This window comes from Nycticebus coucang, chromosome 10 (genome assembly GCF_027406575.1).
Source record: "Nycticebus coucang isolate mNycCou1 chromosome 10, mNycCou1.pri, whole genome shotgun sequence".
In the NCBI taxonomy this organism is placed as follows: Eukaryota; Metazoa; Chordata; class Mammalia; order Primates; family Lorisidae; genus Nycticebus; species Nycticebus coucang.
The window spans coordinates 56,941,853-56,956,804 of record NC_069789.1 but is presented as its reverse complement, the minus strand read 5'-3'; the positions used below and the strand labels follow the sequence as shown (position 1 = coordinate 56,956,804).

Below are 14,952 nucleotides of genomic sequence, written 5' to 3'. Positions count from 1 at the left end.
TGTGAACAGCTCAAAGCAACAGGTGATCCTGCCCTGGTGAGGTCTGAATAATGTTGCAGCAGCTCACTGCTCAGTTTAAAAGGATTCTGGATCTGGGCACCTGCTCTGAGTGTGCATCTGAGAATGTGAGTGTGTGTGAATGTAAGAGCAAAAATATGTGCATGAATGGGTGTGTAGGACGGTGTGGGGTGTATACATGAATGTGCAAAAGTGAAGGGTGTGTGTGAGTGTGAGGTATAAGGGTACTGGGGACAAGCAGGCCCCGGGTGTGGTGGCGGGAGTTGCAGGAAGCTCATCTGGTTTGAAATAGCAGCCGCATAGAAACTGCAGAGAGCTCATTGTCGGAAGGACGAAGGCTTTGCCCTCTGGGTTGCAGGTGGTTGCTATTTGTTGTTCTGCTTCATAGAGTCGGAAACAGGGCTCTGGGGGTCCTGCGAGCCAGCAGGGAAGCGGAAATCAACTGGGATATTTGGGAAACAGCCTGTAGTTTAAACCATCCTCATGCCAGGGGGGAGAATGCAAACTCTATGTCAAGTTAACAGAGGACACCAAAGTCATTTTGCCCTTGCAGCCATCTAGCTCCTGCCACTTTCCCCCAGGGATCATCCTTCCCTCCTCGGTCACTAGTTGCCCTGTGGGTAGAGAGGGCTGAGGTCTGCCCTAAACCCCTCTTCCCACAGCATCAATGCTCCACTCAAGGTTTGCACAGAGGTCACCTTCAACCTCTTTTCACCAAAGGCCCCCCTGCTGCCTGCACTTGGCACCCTAAGTCTCTCTTCCCTGGAAGGGAGGCATGGTCACAATAGTGGGCTCCTGCAGGGAGCCTTCCCAGAGCAGCTCAATTCTTAGGAGGCTCTTGCTCTTCCTGTCTTATTTGTCCATCCATTACGGGTATTGTGAGTTGAACTGTGTCCCCCTGCAAAAGATACCCTGAAGTCCTAACCCTTGAAACTTGTGACTGTGATTTTATTTGGAAATAGAGTCTTTGCATACATGGTCAAGATAAGATGGATAAAAATCCATTCTGGATTAGGGTGGACCTAAAACCAGTGACTAGGGTCTTTTTTTTTTTTTGAGACAGAGTCTCACTTTGTCGTCTTCCATAGAGTGCTGTGGTGTCACAGCTCACAGCAACCTCAAACTCTTGGGTTTAAGCAATTCTCTTGCCTCAGCCTCCCAAGAAGCTGGGACTACAGGCGCCCGCCACAACACCTGGCTATTTTTTTTAGAGTCGAGGTCTCACTCTGGCACAGGCTGGGTGACTGGTGTCCTTATAAAGTCATGTGAAGATGGAGGCAGAAATAGGAGTTACACTGCTAAGAACACCAGGAGTTAGAAACAGGGATTGCCAGTGAACACCAGGAGCTAGGAAGAGGCAAAAGGATTCCTCCTCTTCCCATCCTCACCCTAAGAGCCTTCAGAGAGACAGTGGCCTTTCTGACACCTCCATTTCACACTGCTAGCTCCAGGATAGAGAGGCAATACATTTTTGTTGTTTTAGGTCACCTAGTTTATGGCATTTTTGTTAGGGCAGCCCAAGGAGACTACTACACATGGTAAAGTTTTTATCTGCCCAACTTGCCTGGTTCCTGTCCGTGTGCCCACCTCTTCAGCCCCTGCTCGCATTCTGCCTTGTGCTAGATTTCTGCAGCTGTTTCATCCTGACATGAAGCCCCTACTTATGTAAATGGTTGCTCTCACTCTAGTTGTAGAACTCAAATTCTCTCAAGCTGGAGGCCTTTGGCTCAAGGCTTTGGGCCTGTTCCGTAAGTTTGCTTTTTATTTATTTATTTTTTTGTAGAGACAGAGTCTCACTTTACTGCCCTTGGTAGAGTGCTGTGGCGTCACACAGCTCACAGCAACCTCCAGCTCTGGGCTTAAGCGATTCTCTTGCCTCAGCCTCCCGAGCAGCTGGGACTATAGGCGCCCGCCACAACGCCCAGCTACTTTTTGTTGCAGTTTGGCCGGGGCTGGGTTTGAACCCGCCATCCTCGGTATATGGGGCCGGCGCCCTACTCACTGAGCCACAGGTGCCACCCTGTTCTGTAAGTTTAGAGAGGGCTGGATGGATATGCCGAGCTCCCTTGCTGTTCCCTTACGGTGGAGCTCCGAGACAGCAGTGGGAGTGGGGATGCACACTGAGCTGGGTTAGATTTTCATTCCTATCATTTACTTGCTGTGCTACTTTGGCTAGTCACAGGGTTCCCGGTCCTGTGTTCCTTCTTCATTAAAATGGAGGTTGAAAACCCCACTGCCTGTGCAGGAATTCTGTGGGCCACAAAGTATAATAGAAATATAAGAGATGGTTAGAAAGAAGTCCTGAAGGAAATGAAATGATGGAGGGTTTGAACTGGTCCACTCTCCTGCAGTCCCAAAGACTCTTGGCACTTTCCAATTGCGGGGCAGATAGACTTTCCTCATGAGAAGGCTCGAAAGCATGGTCTGCGTGTTGTACCAGAACTCTACTCCCACTCATGATTCCTTCTGATCTTAGATGGCTTACTGATTTCACTTACTTTATTTTCCTCAGAAGAGGAACTCAGAATATCCCATGCTATAGGGCTACAAATTTGATCAAGGGGCTGGGCACTGTGGCTCACACCAGTAATCCCAGCACTCTAGGAAGGCGAGGTGGGAGGATTGCTTGAGTTCAGGAGTTCCGGACTGGCCTGAACAAGAGCGAGACCCTGTCTCTACTAAAAATGAAAAGCTAGCTGGGTATTGTGGCAAGTGTCTGTAGTCCCCAGCTATTTGGGAGGCTGAGACAAGAGGATCGCTTGAGCCCAAGAGTTTAAGGTTGCTGTCAGCTATGACACTATGAGGTTGCTTTGAGATTCTGTCTCAAAAAAAAGAAAAAGAAAAAAATCAGCTCGGCACCCGTAATTCAGTGGTTAGGGCTCTAGCCACATGCACAGGAGCTTTGTGGGTTTGAACCTGGCCAGGGCCTGCTAAACAACAATGACAACAATAACAAAAAAAAAAAAAAAAGAAAGAAAAACATCTGATCACGCTGTTCTAATACTTAAAACCCTTCATTTGTTCCCAATTTTTCATATGCATAAAGTCCAGACACCTTAGCAAGGCATGTAGGAGGGCCTTTCCTGATCTGCTGCTTGCATCTGCAGCCTTGTCTCCCCACATCCTCCTCCTACATTCTCTACTACACACTGTCCCCCTAATAAGCCAAACCCTTCCCCTCAGTGGGCTTAGGAGCACCTTGACCTCTCCTATAGCAACAAATGAAAATAATAATGCAAGACTGGGTGCAGTGGCTCATGTCTGTAATCCTGGTACTCTGGGAGGCAGAGGCAGAGGATTATGTGAGCTCAGGTGTTCGAGACCAGCCTAAGCTAGAACAAGACTCTGTCTCTACTAAAAACAGAAAACTAGCTGGGGGTAGTGGTGTATGCCTATAGTCCCAACTTTTCAGGAAGCTGAGGCAAGAGGAAAGCCCAAGAGTTTGAGGCTGCTGTGAGTTATGATGCCATGGCACTCTTCCCAGGGGGACAGAGTGAGACTCTGTCTTCAGGAAAAAAAGAAAAGAAAAGAAAGCAAAAAATAGTAGCTACTCACCAAACACACACAAATCATTTTACAGAAAGCAGGTAGCTCTTAGCCTCCTGACAAGTGAGATCTTGTTTTGCCCATTTTTGCAAACTGAGACTCAAGAGAGTTTAGACAATGTAACCAAGATTATTAATACATGACAATCATGATTTGAATCTGTCTCTCCTGCTTCAAATCCTGGGTTCATCCTTCCCAGCCTGGCTGGTCTCTCTCTTCTTTCAAAGTGCTGTTTGAGATTTATTTTCCAAAAACCTGGTTTGGTCCCCTCAATTCATCTCAGCTCTCTGCAGTTCTCCCCCTGGCTCGCATTGACAAAAACTGACATTGCTCAAATAGTACTGCAGACTTGATCCCCTGTCTTCCTCCTAAGACTGCAACTGCTTTAGGGCAGGAATCTCAAGTCTAGCACCACATCAGGCGCAGAATAGGTGTGCCAGGCCTAAAATAGCCAGTGGCATGAACAATAGTGAGACAATGGTTTTGAATAGGCATGAAAAAGTTAGAAGAGAACTTTCTTGGAAATACACATTTAGGACTATTCTCCGCTCATTTCACATTAGGGAGCCCTTTTGACCTTTTCCTGCTAATTTTCTTTCTTTTTTTTTTTTTTCGCAGTTTTTGGCCGGGTTCGGGGTCCGAACCCGCCACCTCTGGCATATGGGGCCGGCGCCCTACCCCTTTGAGCCACAGGCGCCGCCCTCCTTGCTAATTTTCATACTCATTCCTTGAGAAACAACCTCCACCCTTCCGGGTTTGACATTTCTAACTGTACCCTACATGGTACAGGGCAGTTGCTTTTCTAGCCTTTCCTAGTGCTGTTTTATTTGAAGCAATGCAGTGCTGGGGTCATAAGCTTTGAAATCAAACCTGGTTCAGTCACTTACTAGCTTATAACCCTCAATAAGTCATATAACCTCTTTGAGCCCTGGTTTTCTCATCTACAAAATGGGAGGATACTGCCTACCTCAGAGAGTTGATCTGAGGATTGAAGGAGGGGCTTTACCACCGTGTAAGATGGCGCTATCATTGCTTTTGTTTTATAGATTGGGAAATGAAGACAGGAAAAGTGAGTGACCTTCCCTCAGTGAGAAGGAGATGGGAAAGCTTAGGAAGGTGGAGGAACGAGGCCTGGTGTCAGGCCTTTTGACCCCAGATCCCATACTGCCTCTGTGACCCTATGAGTTACAGGACAATGTAGCTTAGCACTGACATTCCGTGTCCCCCTCATTCCTCAGTGAGGCACCCTCAAAATTTTCCTAAAATGGACTTATAAGAAGTGAATCCTCAACAGCTGCTAGCCCCAGTGCTGAGTTCACAGGTTCCAGTAGCTAATTCAACCCTTTGGAGCTGTACCCGTAAGGTTTCCACCACTTAAAAATGCCTCAGTCGGCGGCGCCTGTGGCTCAAGGAGTAGGGCGCCGGTCCCATATGCTGAGGTGGCGGGTTCAAACCTAGCCCCGGCCAAAAACAAAAAAACAAAAACAAAAAATGCCTCAGTCAAGGCTGGATGCGGTGGTTCACAACTGTAATCCTAGCACTCTGGGAGGCCAAGGCGGGTAGATTGCCTGAGTTCACAAGTTCAAGACCAGCCTGACCAAGAGTGAGACCCCCATCTCTACTAAAAATAGAAAAATTAGCCAGGCATGGCGGCAGGTACCTATAGTCCCAGCTACTTGGGAGGCTGAGGCAAGAGGATCGCTTGAGCCCAAGAGCTTGAGGTTGCCGTGAGCTATGATGACACCACAGCACTCTACCCAGGGTGACAGAGTGAGACTCTGTCTCAAAAAAAAGAAGCTTCAATCCCATTCACACCTGTAATTCAAGCAGTTTGGGAGGCTGAGGTGGGAGGATTGCATGAGGCCAGGAGCTCGAGACCAGCTGGATAACATAGCAAGACCCCATTTCTATTTTTTTTTTCTTTTTGCAGTTTTTAGCCTGGGCTGGGTTTGAACCCACCACCTCCGGTATATGGGGCCAGCGCCCTACTCCTTTGAAGTCACAGGCGCTGCCCAAGACCCCATTTCTAAAAATAAAATAAAATACTTCAGTCTCATTCATGTATATGGGGCCTTTTTTTTTGGCCGGGGCTGGGTTTGAACCCGCCAGCTCCGGCATATGGGACTGGCGCCCTACTCCTTGAGCCACAGGCACCACCCTATATGGGGCCTTTTTGTGCACTTGGAAGGGCCTCTCTCTCATAAGGTTTGGCTTACCTATTTGTTTTTTAGTGTTTTTTTTTTTTTTTTTTTTTGCAGTTTTTGGCCGGCCTGGGTTTGAACCCGCCACCTCTGGCATATGGGCCCGGCACCCTACCCCTTTGAGCCACAGGCACTGCCCTGACTTACCTATTTGTAAGCACCTTTCTTGGGTAGAATTAGGCAGTGGTACTGGGGATGGCCTCTGAAAAAGCTTCCCCTAACGTGTGGTTCCATCATCCTTCACAGTCTCTGCAGCTCCTTGAGCTCCTTTTCCTAATGGTTACTTCAAGGGTTAAACTGAAATAGGGGACCCTGAAGCAATAGTGAAGGCCTCTCTGCAGTCTGCTCACTAGGGGGCACCAGTGGCTACAAAAAGCCTCCCAGCTTGCGCGGGAAGGAAATGCCAGGCCAGCAGGTGGCAGTGCCCTTCTGGGACCCAAGTTAGGAAAAAATACAGGTACTTAGAGAAAAGGAGATGAAAAATCCCCATCCGTTAAAGGTCATTTGTCCTTGAAGATCCAGCTGAAGGTGTCACCCCCTTAAGCCTCGCAGGAGTGGTCCCTGACCCCTCAGTTCCAGATAGATGCCCTCCTCTGTTGCTGCCTCTGTGAGAAATCATTATTTTATCATATAAGGGATGTTTCCTGACTCCTCCACAACCTCTTGGGGAAGGTATTTTGTTCACCTGTGCATCTCTGGTCGTGGCACAGCTTTTAAAAATAACTGGGGATCAGAAAGAGGTACTAAAAGAAGGTACGTTCTTCAAGTTTTTTAGAAGTTGGTGAGCATGGGCGGCGCCTATGGCTCAGTCAGTAGGGCGCCGGCCCCATATACCAAGGGTGGCGTGTTCAAACCCGGCCCCATATACCAAGGGTGGCCGGTTCAAACCCAGCCCCGGCCAAACTGCAACCAAAAAATAGCCGGGCATTGTGGCGGGTGCCTGTAGTCCCAGCGACTCGGGAGGCTGAGGCAAGAGAATCGCTTAAGCCCAGGAGTTGGAGGTTGCTGTGAGCTGTGTGAGGCCACGGTACTCTAACGAGGGCCATAAAGTGAGATTCTGTCTCTACAAAAAAAAAAAAAAAAAGAAGTTGGTGAGCAGTTCCCTTTCTACTTTGGATAAGACAAAAATGAGTTTTAGCTGAAAGCACTGAGGCTAGACATGAGGAGTAACCCAAAGAAGAATTCTGAATGGGAGACTAATATGTACGTGAGTCCCAATGCAAGAGAAGGAACATATGCTGTTTTCTTGGGAGTGGCGCAGCTGGTGGTGGTTGTGGGAAGGTGGAACTCTTCAGAGGAAACAGACAAGAATGGGTAGCCACTAGGGGCCTATTTAGCCTGAGAATGCCAGAGGGATTGTTTCATCCTCTACCGGTCAGGATACCCTCCCATCCCACCCCCAGACCAGGATGCCAGAGAAGATAGGAATATAGACTTTAATCATTGTGCTGCTGTTATTAACCAGAGTGCAATCAATCCATCTTTTGTGGATTTTGATGCCACAGTGTAAATAAGAAGGTTTCACACAGAAACACTCTGGGGGGCCTTCAGTGACAAAAGGCCAGGTCTCCATTGGGCAGGGCATGACAGAAGGTGAAATGGAATGAAGAGAGGTGTGGAGAGCAGACCTAGGGCTGAGGAATAGCCTTCCCCATCACTGCACATCCAGCAATGACCCCAAGATGAAGGGGTTCCTTCCTGTCAAGGCTGTTGGCCTGGACTGTCCCTGTAAGCCCAACTTCCCTTCCAATGCAGCTGCCTCTATCTTCTTTTTTTTTTTTTTTTGTTTGTTTGTTTGTTTTTGTGGTTTTTGGCCGGGGCTGGGTTTGAACCCGCCACCTCCGGCATATGGGACTGGTGCCCTACTCCTTGAGCCACAGGCGCCACCCAGCTGCCTCTATCTTCAAGCCCAAATTTCGCTGAGTACATGAGGTCCAGGGCAGGCCCACAGTTGACTACAAAATGGGGAAGAGATGTAGACAAAGGAAGAGAAAAGGGGTTTGGTATCTACCCCGATGCTTCCCCATTGTTCATCCCAAGAGACCCTCAAATAAGTTCAGAGCTGGGGAAAGGACAGCAATCGTGGCTTATCTCTGAGTCAAAACTGCCCTGTCTGCTCCCTGGACATGGGTGGAACTCACAAGAGAGAGAGGCAGGAGAGATTCCTGTGCCCTTCTGTGCCTGTGCGCTAAGTGGGGGGACTCTCCCCAAAGGTCAGCTCCTAACCTGGGGTTGGTGGAGTCATGTGCACTTATAGTTTTCTGGGATGGGCTTTGGAGATAGAAAGAGGTGATTTAGAGCCCCATGGCCTAACTGGCTCTAAGGAGCTGGCATCCTGGGAAGTAGCCCGAACTGTTTTGACAATATCATTCCTCATGTCAGAAGTAGAGTGGTGTGGTCCAGGGCAAAGGTGCTAGGCCAGGGACAGCTAGGAATCAGAGACACACAATGCTTCCACTGCATCGCTCAGACCCTGGTTGACACCCCCCACGGCCAGGAGACAGTTCTTGATGACAATGCTGGAGCAGGCACAGCGAGGTGTGGGCATGGCAGGGAGGATCTCCCATTTGTTCTTCCCTGGGTGGAATGCTTCTGCTGTCTCCAGGACAGTGGGTTGGTTTCCTGAAAGTGCCAAGGGAATCAGACCTTACAAGGGAATCCAACCACCAACCCAGGTTCCACAGTTACCCTACATTCTTCCCTCCCTTGGAAACTCACAAGAAGCAGCTAAGCAGCCACAATGTCCTTGGCTACATGGTCACTGCCTCTTCTCTGAGCTGGGCCAGAGGCTTTTGTCAAACAATCGCTTTACTCCTTTTACCTTTTTCCTGTCTTTTCAGCTCCTTAAGAGGAAGCTTTCTTTCCTCCCTCCTAGCTTTTACCAGAGGTTCTAGAGCAATACAATCAGTCTTCCTCCTGCCTTTTACTAAAAAAGCTACCTACATGGTCTAATTCACATGGTCCTTTCTTGCATGAGTAAAGTGGGAGTGTCTACACCAAGTAAATGTGGGGCACCTGGAAGGCCTGATGGCTGGACCTTTCTTCTAGATGCTGTTGGACTTTTCACCCTTAGAGTCCTTCCTTCAAAATACCAATACTCTCTGGAAGGAGTAATATATCAAATCCTAGATTCATTAGAAGAATTTATTTAGTCAGATTGCTTTCCTATTCCATAATAGAGCTGGGCCCAAAGAGGTGGGTCAGAGAAGGAGGACTAAGCCTAATCCCCTCCATGATTTGTCTCAAGTCCTTCCCAAATAGGGCCTCAGGAATCTGTGCTTAGTAAGCCTGTGCTACGTGGTTCTTGGAATGCCTCTTTTTCTCTCTTGGACTCAGTTTTTCCTGTGTAGGAGGCCAGAATGGCCACATCTGAGGCCCATATATAGATAGGTAATGTTCACGCTGGGAGGGAACATTTTGAATGCTTTGGAATTAAGTGGTAGGACGGTGATAGGCAAGGAGTCAGTACCCTCTCCTGCATGTGCAAAGTGCCAAGGGACCGCTGAGTACCATAACCACAATACATTCCAGCCTGGAAGCTCCATCCTTACCAAGTCCCCCGGCCACTATCACTCGTCCACCCAGACAACCGGCGACAAAGTCTGCTCGCCGTTTCTTGAGGAAGAATGAGCGTTCCATCTTCAGCCATCCCCCTAAGGATCATGGATAAATGGTAGGATATAGAGAATTAGACGCTGGCATCCCCACTAAATACTGCCTGAGTCATAAACAGCTCTCATCCTGGGCAGGGTCTCCCCTCCATTAATCCTTTCTCCTCAGGGAGTAAAGAGCTCCTCCTGCTGGTTGAAATTCTCTGTGGCCACCACTCTCTCCCATGCTTGTAATCTCAGGAATCATAATCCCCTACAACAGACCCTTGTTATGTCTATGTTCACACAGGCTCTAAGCTGGAGAGGAGGCTAACAGAGGCAGCAAGAGTAGGATTCAGGTTCCTTCTGTTTGTCCATCAATAAAAAGCAGGAAAGGGTGGCGCCTGTGGCTCAGTCGGTAAGGCGCTGGCCCCATATACCGAGGGTGGCGGGTTCAAACCCGGCCCCGGCCAAACTGCAACCAAAAAATAGCTGGGCGTTGTGGCGGGCGCCTGTAGTCCCAGCTACTCGGGAGGCTGAGGCAAGAGAATCACTTAAGCCCAGGAGCTGGAGGTTGCTGTGAGCTGTGTGAGGCCACGGCACTCTACCGAGGGCCATAAAGTGAGACTCTGTCTCTACAAAAAAAAAAAAAAAAAGCAGGAAAAATCCCTCCCTGATCTGGACCTGGATGGTTATTGTAAGAAGACACAATAGGTAGAAATGGCTTTGCTACAAATAACCAACCAAACACAAAGGAGCCTTGTACAGATGAATGAATTTGATCCCAAGAGTAGCCTAGAGTGGAGAGGGGTGTTCAGACTTCTGAGAATATTGCCCAGCTGGTGAGCAGCCCTGGGAAGATGGTTGGGATATAGTAAGGTGGGAGAGACCAGCCAAAAGGAAGACAGGCAGCCAGATCTTCCATGGGGGCATTCTGGGAGCAGGGCTAGGGGCTAGCAACTAGCTCACCTTGCTCCATGTCGAACACGTCCATCGTCCTCAGGAACTTGGGCTGCCGGTAGAGCCGACCCTGCCGTAGGCCTCCCAGGCTGTACAGGTGGTTGTCCAGGTTCACAAAGCTGGAGAAGGCCCGCTTACAGGGGATGTTGGGGAACTTGGTCCAGGAGCGAGTCTCAATGTCAAAGACCTCGAAGGCATTGACTGCATACTTGGACTGTCGTCCTCCTGGGGGCCGAAGAACGGTGGAGGTTGGGCAGAAGAGGAGTCTCTAAGGATAGGGACTGGGTTTCCCCTCTGACTGGTACCCAATCATACAGGAAACTCCCTCTAGGTGGGGCAGTGTGATGATCCCCCAGTGCTAAGGAGATGCTTAGCACATAGGCACTGCCTCTTATGGGAACCAACCCAAGGGAGGGAAGGAGGATAGATATGGAACAAGTAACCCATTCTTACCCAGCACATAGATCTTGGAGCCTCGGAGGAAGGAGGTGGCAGCATATCTTGGGGTGGGCATGGGTGCTAGTGACACCCACATGTCCTTGAGCATATCATAGTGTTGGAGGTGGTTGTGTGGACGGAGGTCCAGGCCCATCCCGCCTGCCGCGTATACTCGGTAATCTAAGAAGAAAGGCCGCACACACATCCCTGGCTTAGCTCACAGGCAGCCTACTAACACCCATCCCCTGTATCATGGCCAGGCCAAGTTCCCAACCACTGTTCTGCCTGAGTGAGCCATAACTATGTCATTGTGGTTGATGGCACTGTTCAAAGTGCCTGTCATGACTAAGTCTGGGTCTTTTTAAAGCCATAGCAGGACTGCATGCCTTAGCTTTCCTGGTGTCCAGCCATTGGCTAGACCGAAACACTTAAGTCCTACACAGAGGCAGACAGTGGGAAGCCCATGCCTGGATAACCCTTTGCAAGTCTTGTCCCTTCCCTTGTTCTATTCTCTGGAAGCCAGAGGGGAAGCCAAAGAAGGGGTATTCTTCTCATCCCTCCAATACCGTACCTCAGGCATTCCCAGACCAGAATTCTCTACTCAGAGCAGAGGTCTTGGGAAATGAGGTCAGCTCTGCTGTCAGCCTGTGGGACATTGGACAACTGCTGGTTCTATGTCTGCCACCTCCGTGGGGGAAGGCTATTCTCATTCACAAATTGAGAGGTCTATGGGATCCAAGAAGCACCTGTCCTGAATGGAATAGGGTTAGGGGTGAATGAGAGTGAGGCTTTGGAAAGAGAACTGGCCCCTTTAAGAAACTCTGCTCAGGAAGTGGGCTAGGACACTCTGAAAAGTGAACCCCTTCCCATTTTCTACTGCTCTTGGCTATAGGTGGCCTTTCCAGAGATCTCCCTAGTACATTGCACCAAGGGCAAGGGATCCAGCTTCCCCATATCTCCTGAGCCTGGGCAGGGCTCTCTTTTACTTAGTGACCTGTCCCTGCCTGGGATTCTGTCTCCCAGCAGCCAGCCTTCATGGCTACTGGCTCTAGGAGGCCTTTATTCTTTAAGGTTATTGTAGGGATGAATACTATCTCCTTCTACTTTCCAATACTGAAAAAAAAAAAAAAAATCCCAGTCTTAGCCTAAGGTTGGGAGGTGAGGCCTGATAATGAGGAATTCACCAACTCTACCCTCTTGTTTCTATCTAAGCTGAAACACCTCCTCCTGGAAATCAATCCTCCTACATATTCCATACTAGTATTTCTGTGCCCAATTCTTACTCATTCTTTCAGATTCATCTCAGTGTCCCTAAACTGCAAGACTGGGCTGAGAATACCTGCTCAGTGCCTCCTGAGTGATAACAGCTCTATCATTCTACTTGCCACATGCTAACTGAATAGTCTTTGTCTGTTTTTCTATAATCTGTCTCACAGACCATAGCCTCTTGAGAATTTGATAATCTGTAGCCCCAGCATCTGGCACATAGGCATGTAAATCCTTATTCAACTAATTATTAAATGCATTCAATGCCACAGTTAAGAGCATAGACCTGATCAAGACTTACTAGCTCTGTAACCTTGGGCCAGTGATTCAACCTCTCTGGGCCTTACACTGCTTTTCTCTAAATTGAGAATAATAATAGCACTTACCTCATTGGCCAGTTTGTAAGGATCAAATAGATTGATAGCTACAAAGCACCCACAGTAAGGACTCAATAAATGTTAGTTCTTAATCTTCTGGCACCATTAATGGAGACATGGGATGAAGAGGTACTCTCTTTCATGGACCTCCAGGCCTTCCGCCCTTCTTACTGGGAGGTCAGGGAAGCCCTACTGGCCACCCTGGCCTGGGAGGATTCTGCACTAGAGTTTCTGTCTGGCCACTTTCATTGGTTAGACTCAGGCTCCTGAAGGGAGCTAACAGATCTTCTGCTTCTTTACATCCTCCCTGAGGCCTGGCACTGTGCCGGGAACAGAGCAGGCGCTCAAGAAATACTGACTGGCTCCTGATCTATAGTAGACCTGACAGGCAGCTAGAATGGTTTAGCAGAAGAGGGAAGCAAGGTGAGGAGACAGAGGGGAAGGCTGCATTCCACTGCAAACCTGTGCTGCCCAGCCAAGTGTGCCTGAACTTGGGGTCTCCTAACTCCCATCCAACCATTTCCCATTAACCCTTTGTGGTTTAGCAAAAGAGCTTTTGGAGCCTCCTCTGTGCTCTGGGCTGTACTAGGCCCAAAAAGAATGAGATGAGGAGCTTTGAGAAAGTGAAATGAAAAATGCAATTCCACATAGTCAGCACATATATGCCCTGAGATCTTAAAGAACCTGGGAGAGACACTGCAGAAGTACAACCCTCATAAACATTCTGGTTTCTCCTCAGCACTTCCCAGTCTGGGAGGCAGAGGAGGAGGTTGAAGGTGGATCCTAGAGTCAGGTCCCAAAGCCCTCACAGTAGGGCCTGGTGATGGTACAAGGATAAAATGAACATACTCAGGACCCCAAGTAGATGTGAGGTGGTGGCACCAGCAAAAGAGGTTTCAGGGGCTGAGGTGAGGCAATGGGCAATGTGGTGGTTTAGCTGAACACAGGGGTCTGCAGAGACATTGCACTAAACTTCACAGCCCACACTTCTGGCCCCCATTCTTTCTGCCCACCCTCAGTCCTCGTCCCACTTGCCTTTGGCCGTGACAGAAATGCCCATGGCGGGCTCACGCAGCACGCTCCTTTTCTTCCACTTGCCCTCATCGATGTTGTACATCTCCACGACCTTCAGGGGCAGCTGATTGGTGCCCACACCCCCGACCACCATGATCCGCTTCCCCAGGGCAGTGACGGCCACCCCAGCTCGGGCTGTGGGCAGTGGGGGCAGGGCAGTCCATTGGTCAGCCTCGGGGGAGTAGACCTCGAAGCAGTCCATGGGGACACCATTGTCGTCACATCCCCCGATGGCATAGACCTGTCCCCCGGTCTCCAGCAGGGAGCAGTAGACCCGGCGGCTGGGCAGTGGTGCCAGGCGCTTCCACTGGAAGTCCTTGACGTTAGGCACCTCCATAGCAGCCCCGGGGACCCCGCCCGCCGCACGCTCGCACAGCTCCCGGGTGACTGGGGCTGGCGAGCCCGGGGGTCCGCCGGCTACTCGGTGCCGGCTCCCGCGTCTCCTCGAGCCGCCTCCATCTCGTTCCCGAGCGCAGGCTCCCGCCCGACGCCGGCCAGCGCTTCACCGTCCCTCAAGTCTCAGCGGTCCGGCAGCGTCCACGCCTGGCCCTGCAAGAGGAACCGGGCGAATCCAAGGGCAGCCAGGGCCACGCGCCTCGCGGATGGCGGGCGCACCCAAGGTCTCCGCAGCCCCTCGCCAACTTTAAAGGGAAGACTGAGCGCTGGAGGGCGCCACCCAGCGGCGGCACCGCACCCCGCACCGCTTTGTCCCCGGTCCTCGCCCGCCCACGGTTCGGAAAACGCCCGCGCGCTAGGGGACAGGGGCTTTTGGGGTTCCGGGCGCCCGGCTGCCTCTCGAGGAGAGGAAGGAGTTAACATCTTTCGGTGTCTACGCCTGCCCCCCTTCCCGCGTCCCTCCCCGCAAGCTGGACGCCCACGCCCCCGCAACACTTACACCGCGAGGCCGGAGGAGCGCGGCGGCGAGGCGCAGGCGACGCATTACCGGGGAACTCGGAGCCCCCGCCTGGCGGCGCGGGGAGCAGGGGAGAAGGAGCTCTGTCCTTCCCCAGTCCGCACACCGCTGTCACACATGCAGATGAGGAGAGTAAGTGAGCAGCCGGAAGGGGAAGCGGAGCCGCCGCGGGAGAGGAGGCTGGCGAGTCTAACTCCCTACACTCCGCACCCGCACCGCCACACCTGTGCAGGAATCCGCGTGCGCCCCGCAGCAGAGCGGACAGTGACCTCTTTACATAAGCCCGGGCAGCCGGGCCTCAGGCGGCGGCGGGAGCAGCTCACCTTGCCTACAGGGTTAAGGAGAGCACAGCACCAAGCTAAATACCCAGATGACAGGACCAGACTCCCAGTGTGGGGGCGGGCTTTTGTGTTTGTTTTGGATGAGCAGGCGGAGAGACCAATTACCCAGTCTATCTACAGTACGCAGACCCAGTTCGTGACAGGCTGGCTCGATAGCTTTGCTTTGGGGGAGGTATTATCATGTGGTTAAACCTCATGGAAACAAATTACGTGGGTGTGACCCACGCA

General features: G+C 50.7%; 1 protein-coding gene across 1 annotated transcript; it reads right to left on the bottom strand.

The window, feature by feature from the left end:
- Positions 1 to 7,659: 7,659 nt before the first annotated feature.
- Positions 7,660 to 14,684, bottom strand: KLHDC8A (kelch domain containing 8A). Its single transcript, XM_053606367.1, has 6 exons — positions 14,366 to 14,684; positions 13,432 to 14,019; positions 10,769 to 10,933; positions 10,325 to 10,540; positions 9,317 to 9,418; positions 7,660 to 8,387 (listed from the first exon to the last, which is right to left on the bottom strand). Exons 2-6 carry the CDS (start codon positions 13,805 to 13,807, stop codon positions 8,194 to 8,196), a joined length of 1,053 nt encoding a protein of 350 aa, XP_053462342.1. The 5' UTR covers positions 13,808 to 14,019; positions 14,366 to 14,684; the 3' UTR covers positions 7,660 to 8,193.
- Positions 14,685 to 14,952: the final 268 nt, after the last annotated feature.

Coding starts and splice junctions, on each gene's coding strand:
- KLHDC8A (XM_053606367.1), bottom strand. CDS start 13,807: ATGGAGGTGCCTAACGTCAAGGACTTCCAGTGGAAGCGCCTGGCACCA. Junction 10,934..13,431: donor CATTTCTGTCACGGCCAAAG/GCAAGTGGGACG, acceptor CTTTCTTCTTAG/ATTACCGAGTATACGCGGCA. Junction 9,419..10,324: donor CGTGTTCGACATGGAGCAAG/GTGAGCTAGTTG, acceptor CATGATCCTTAG/GGGGATGGCTGAAGATGGAA.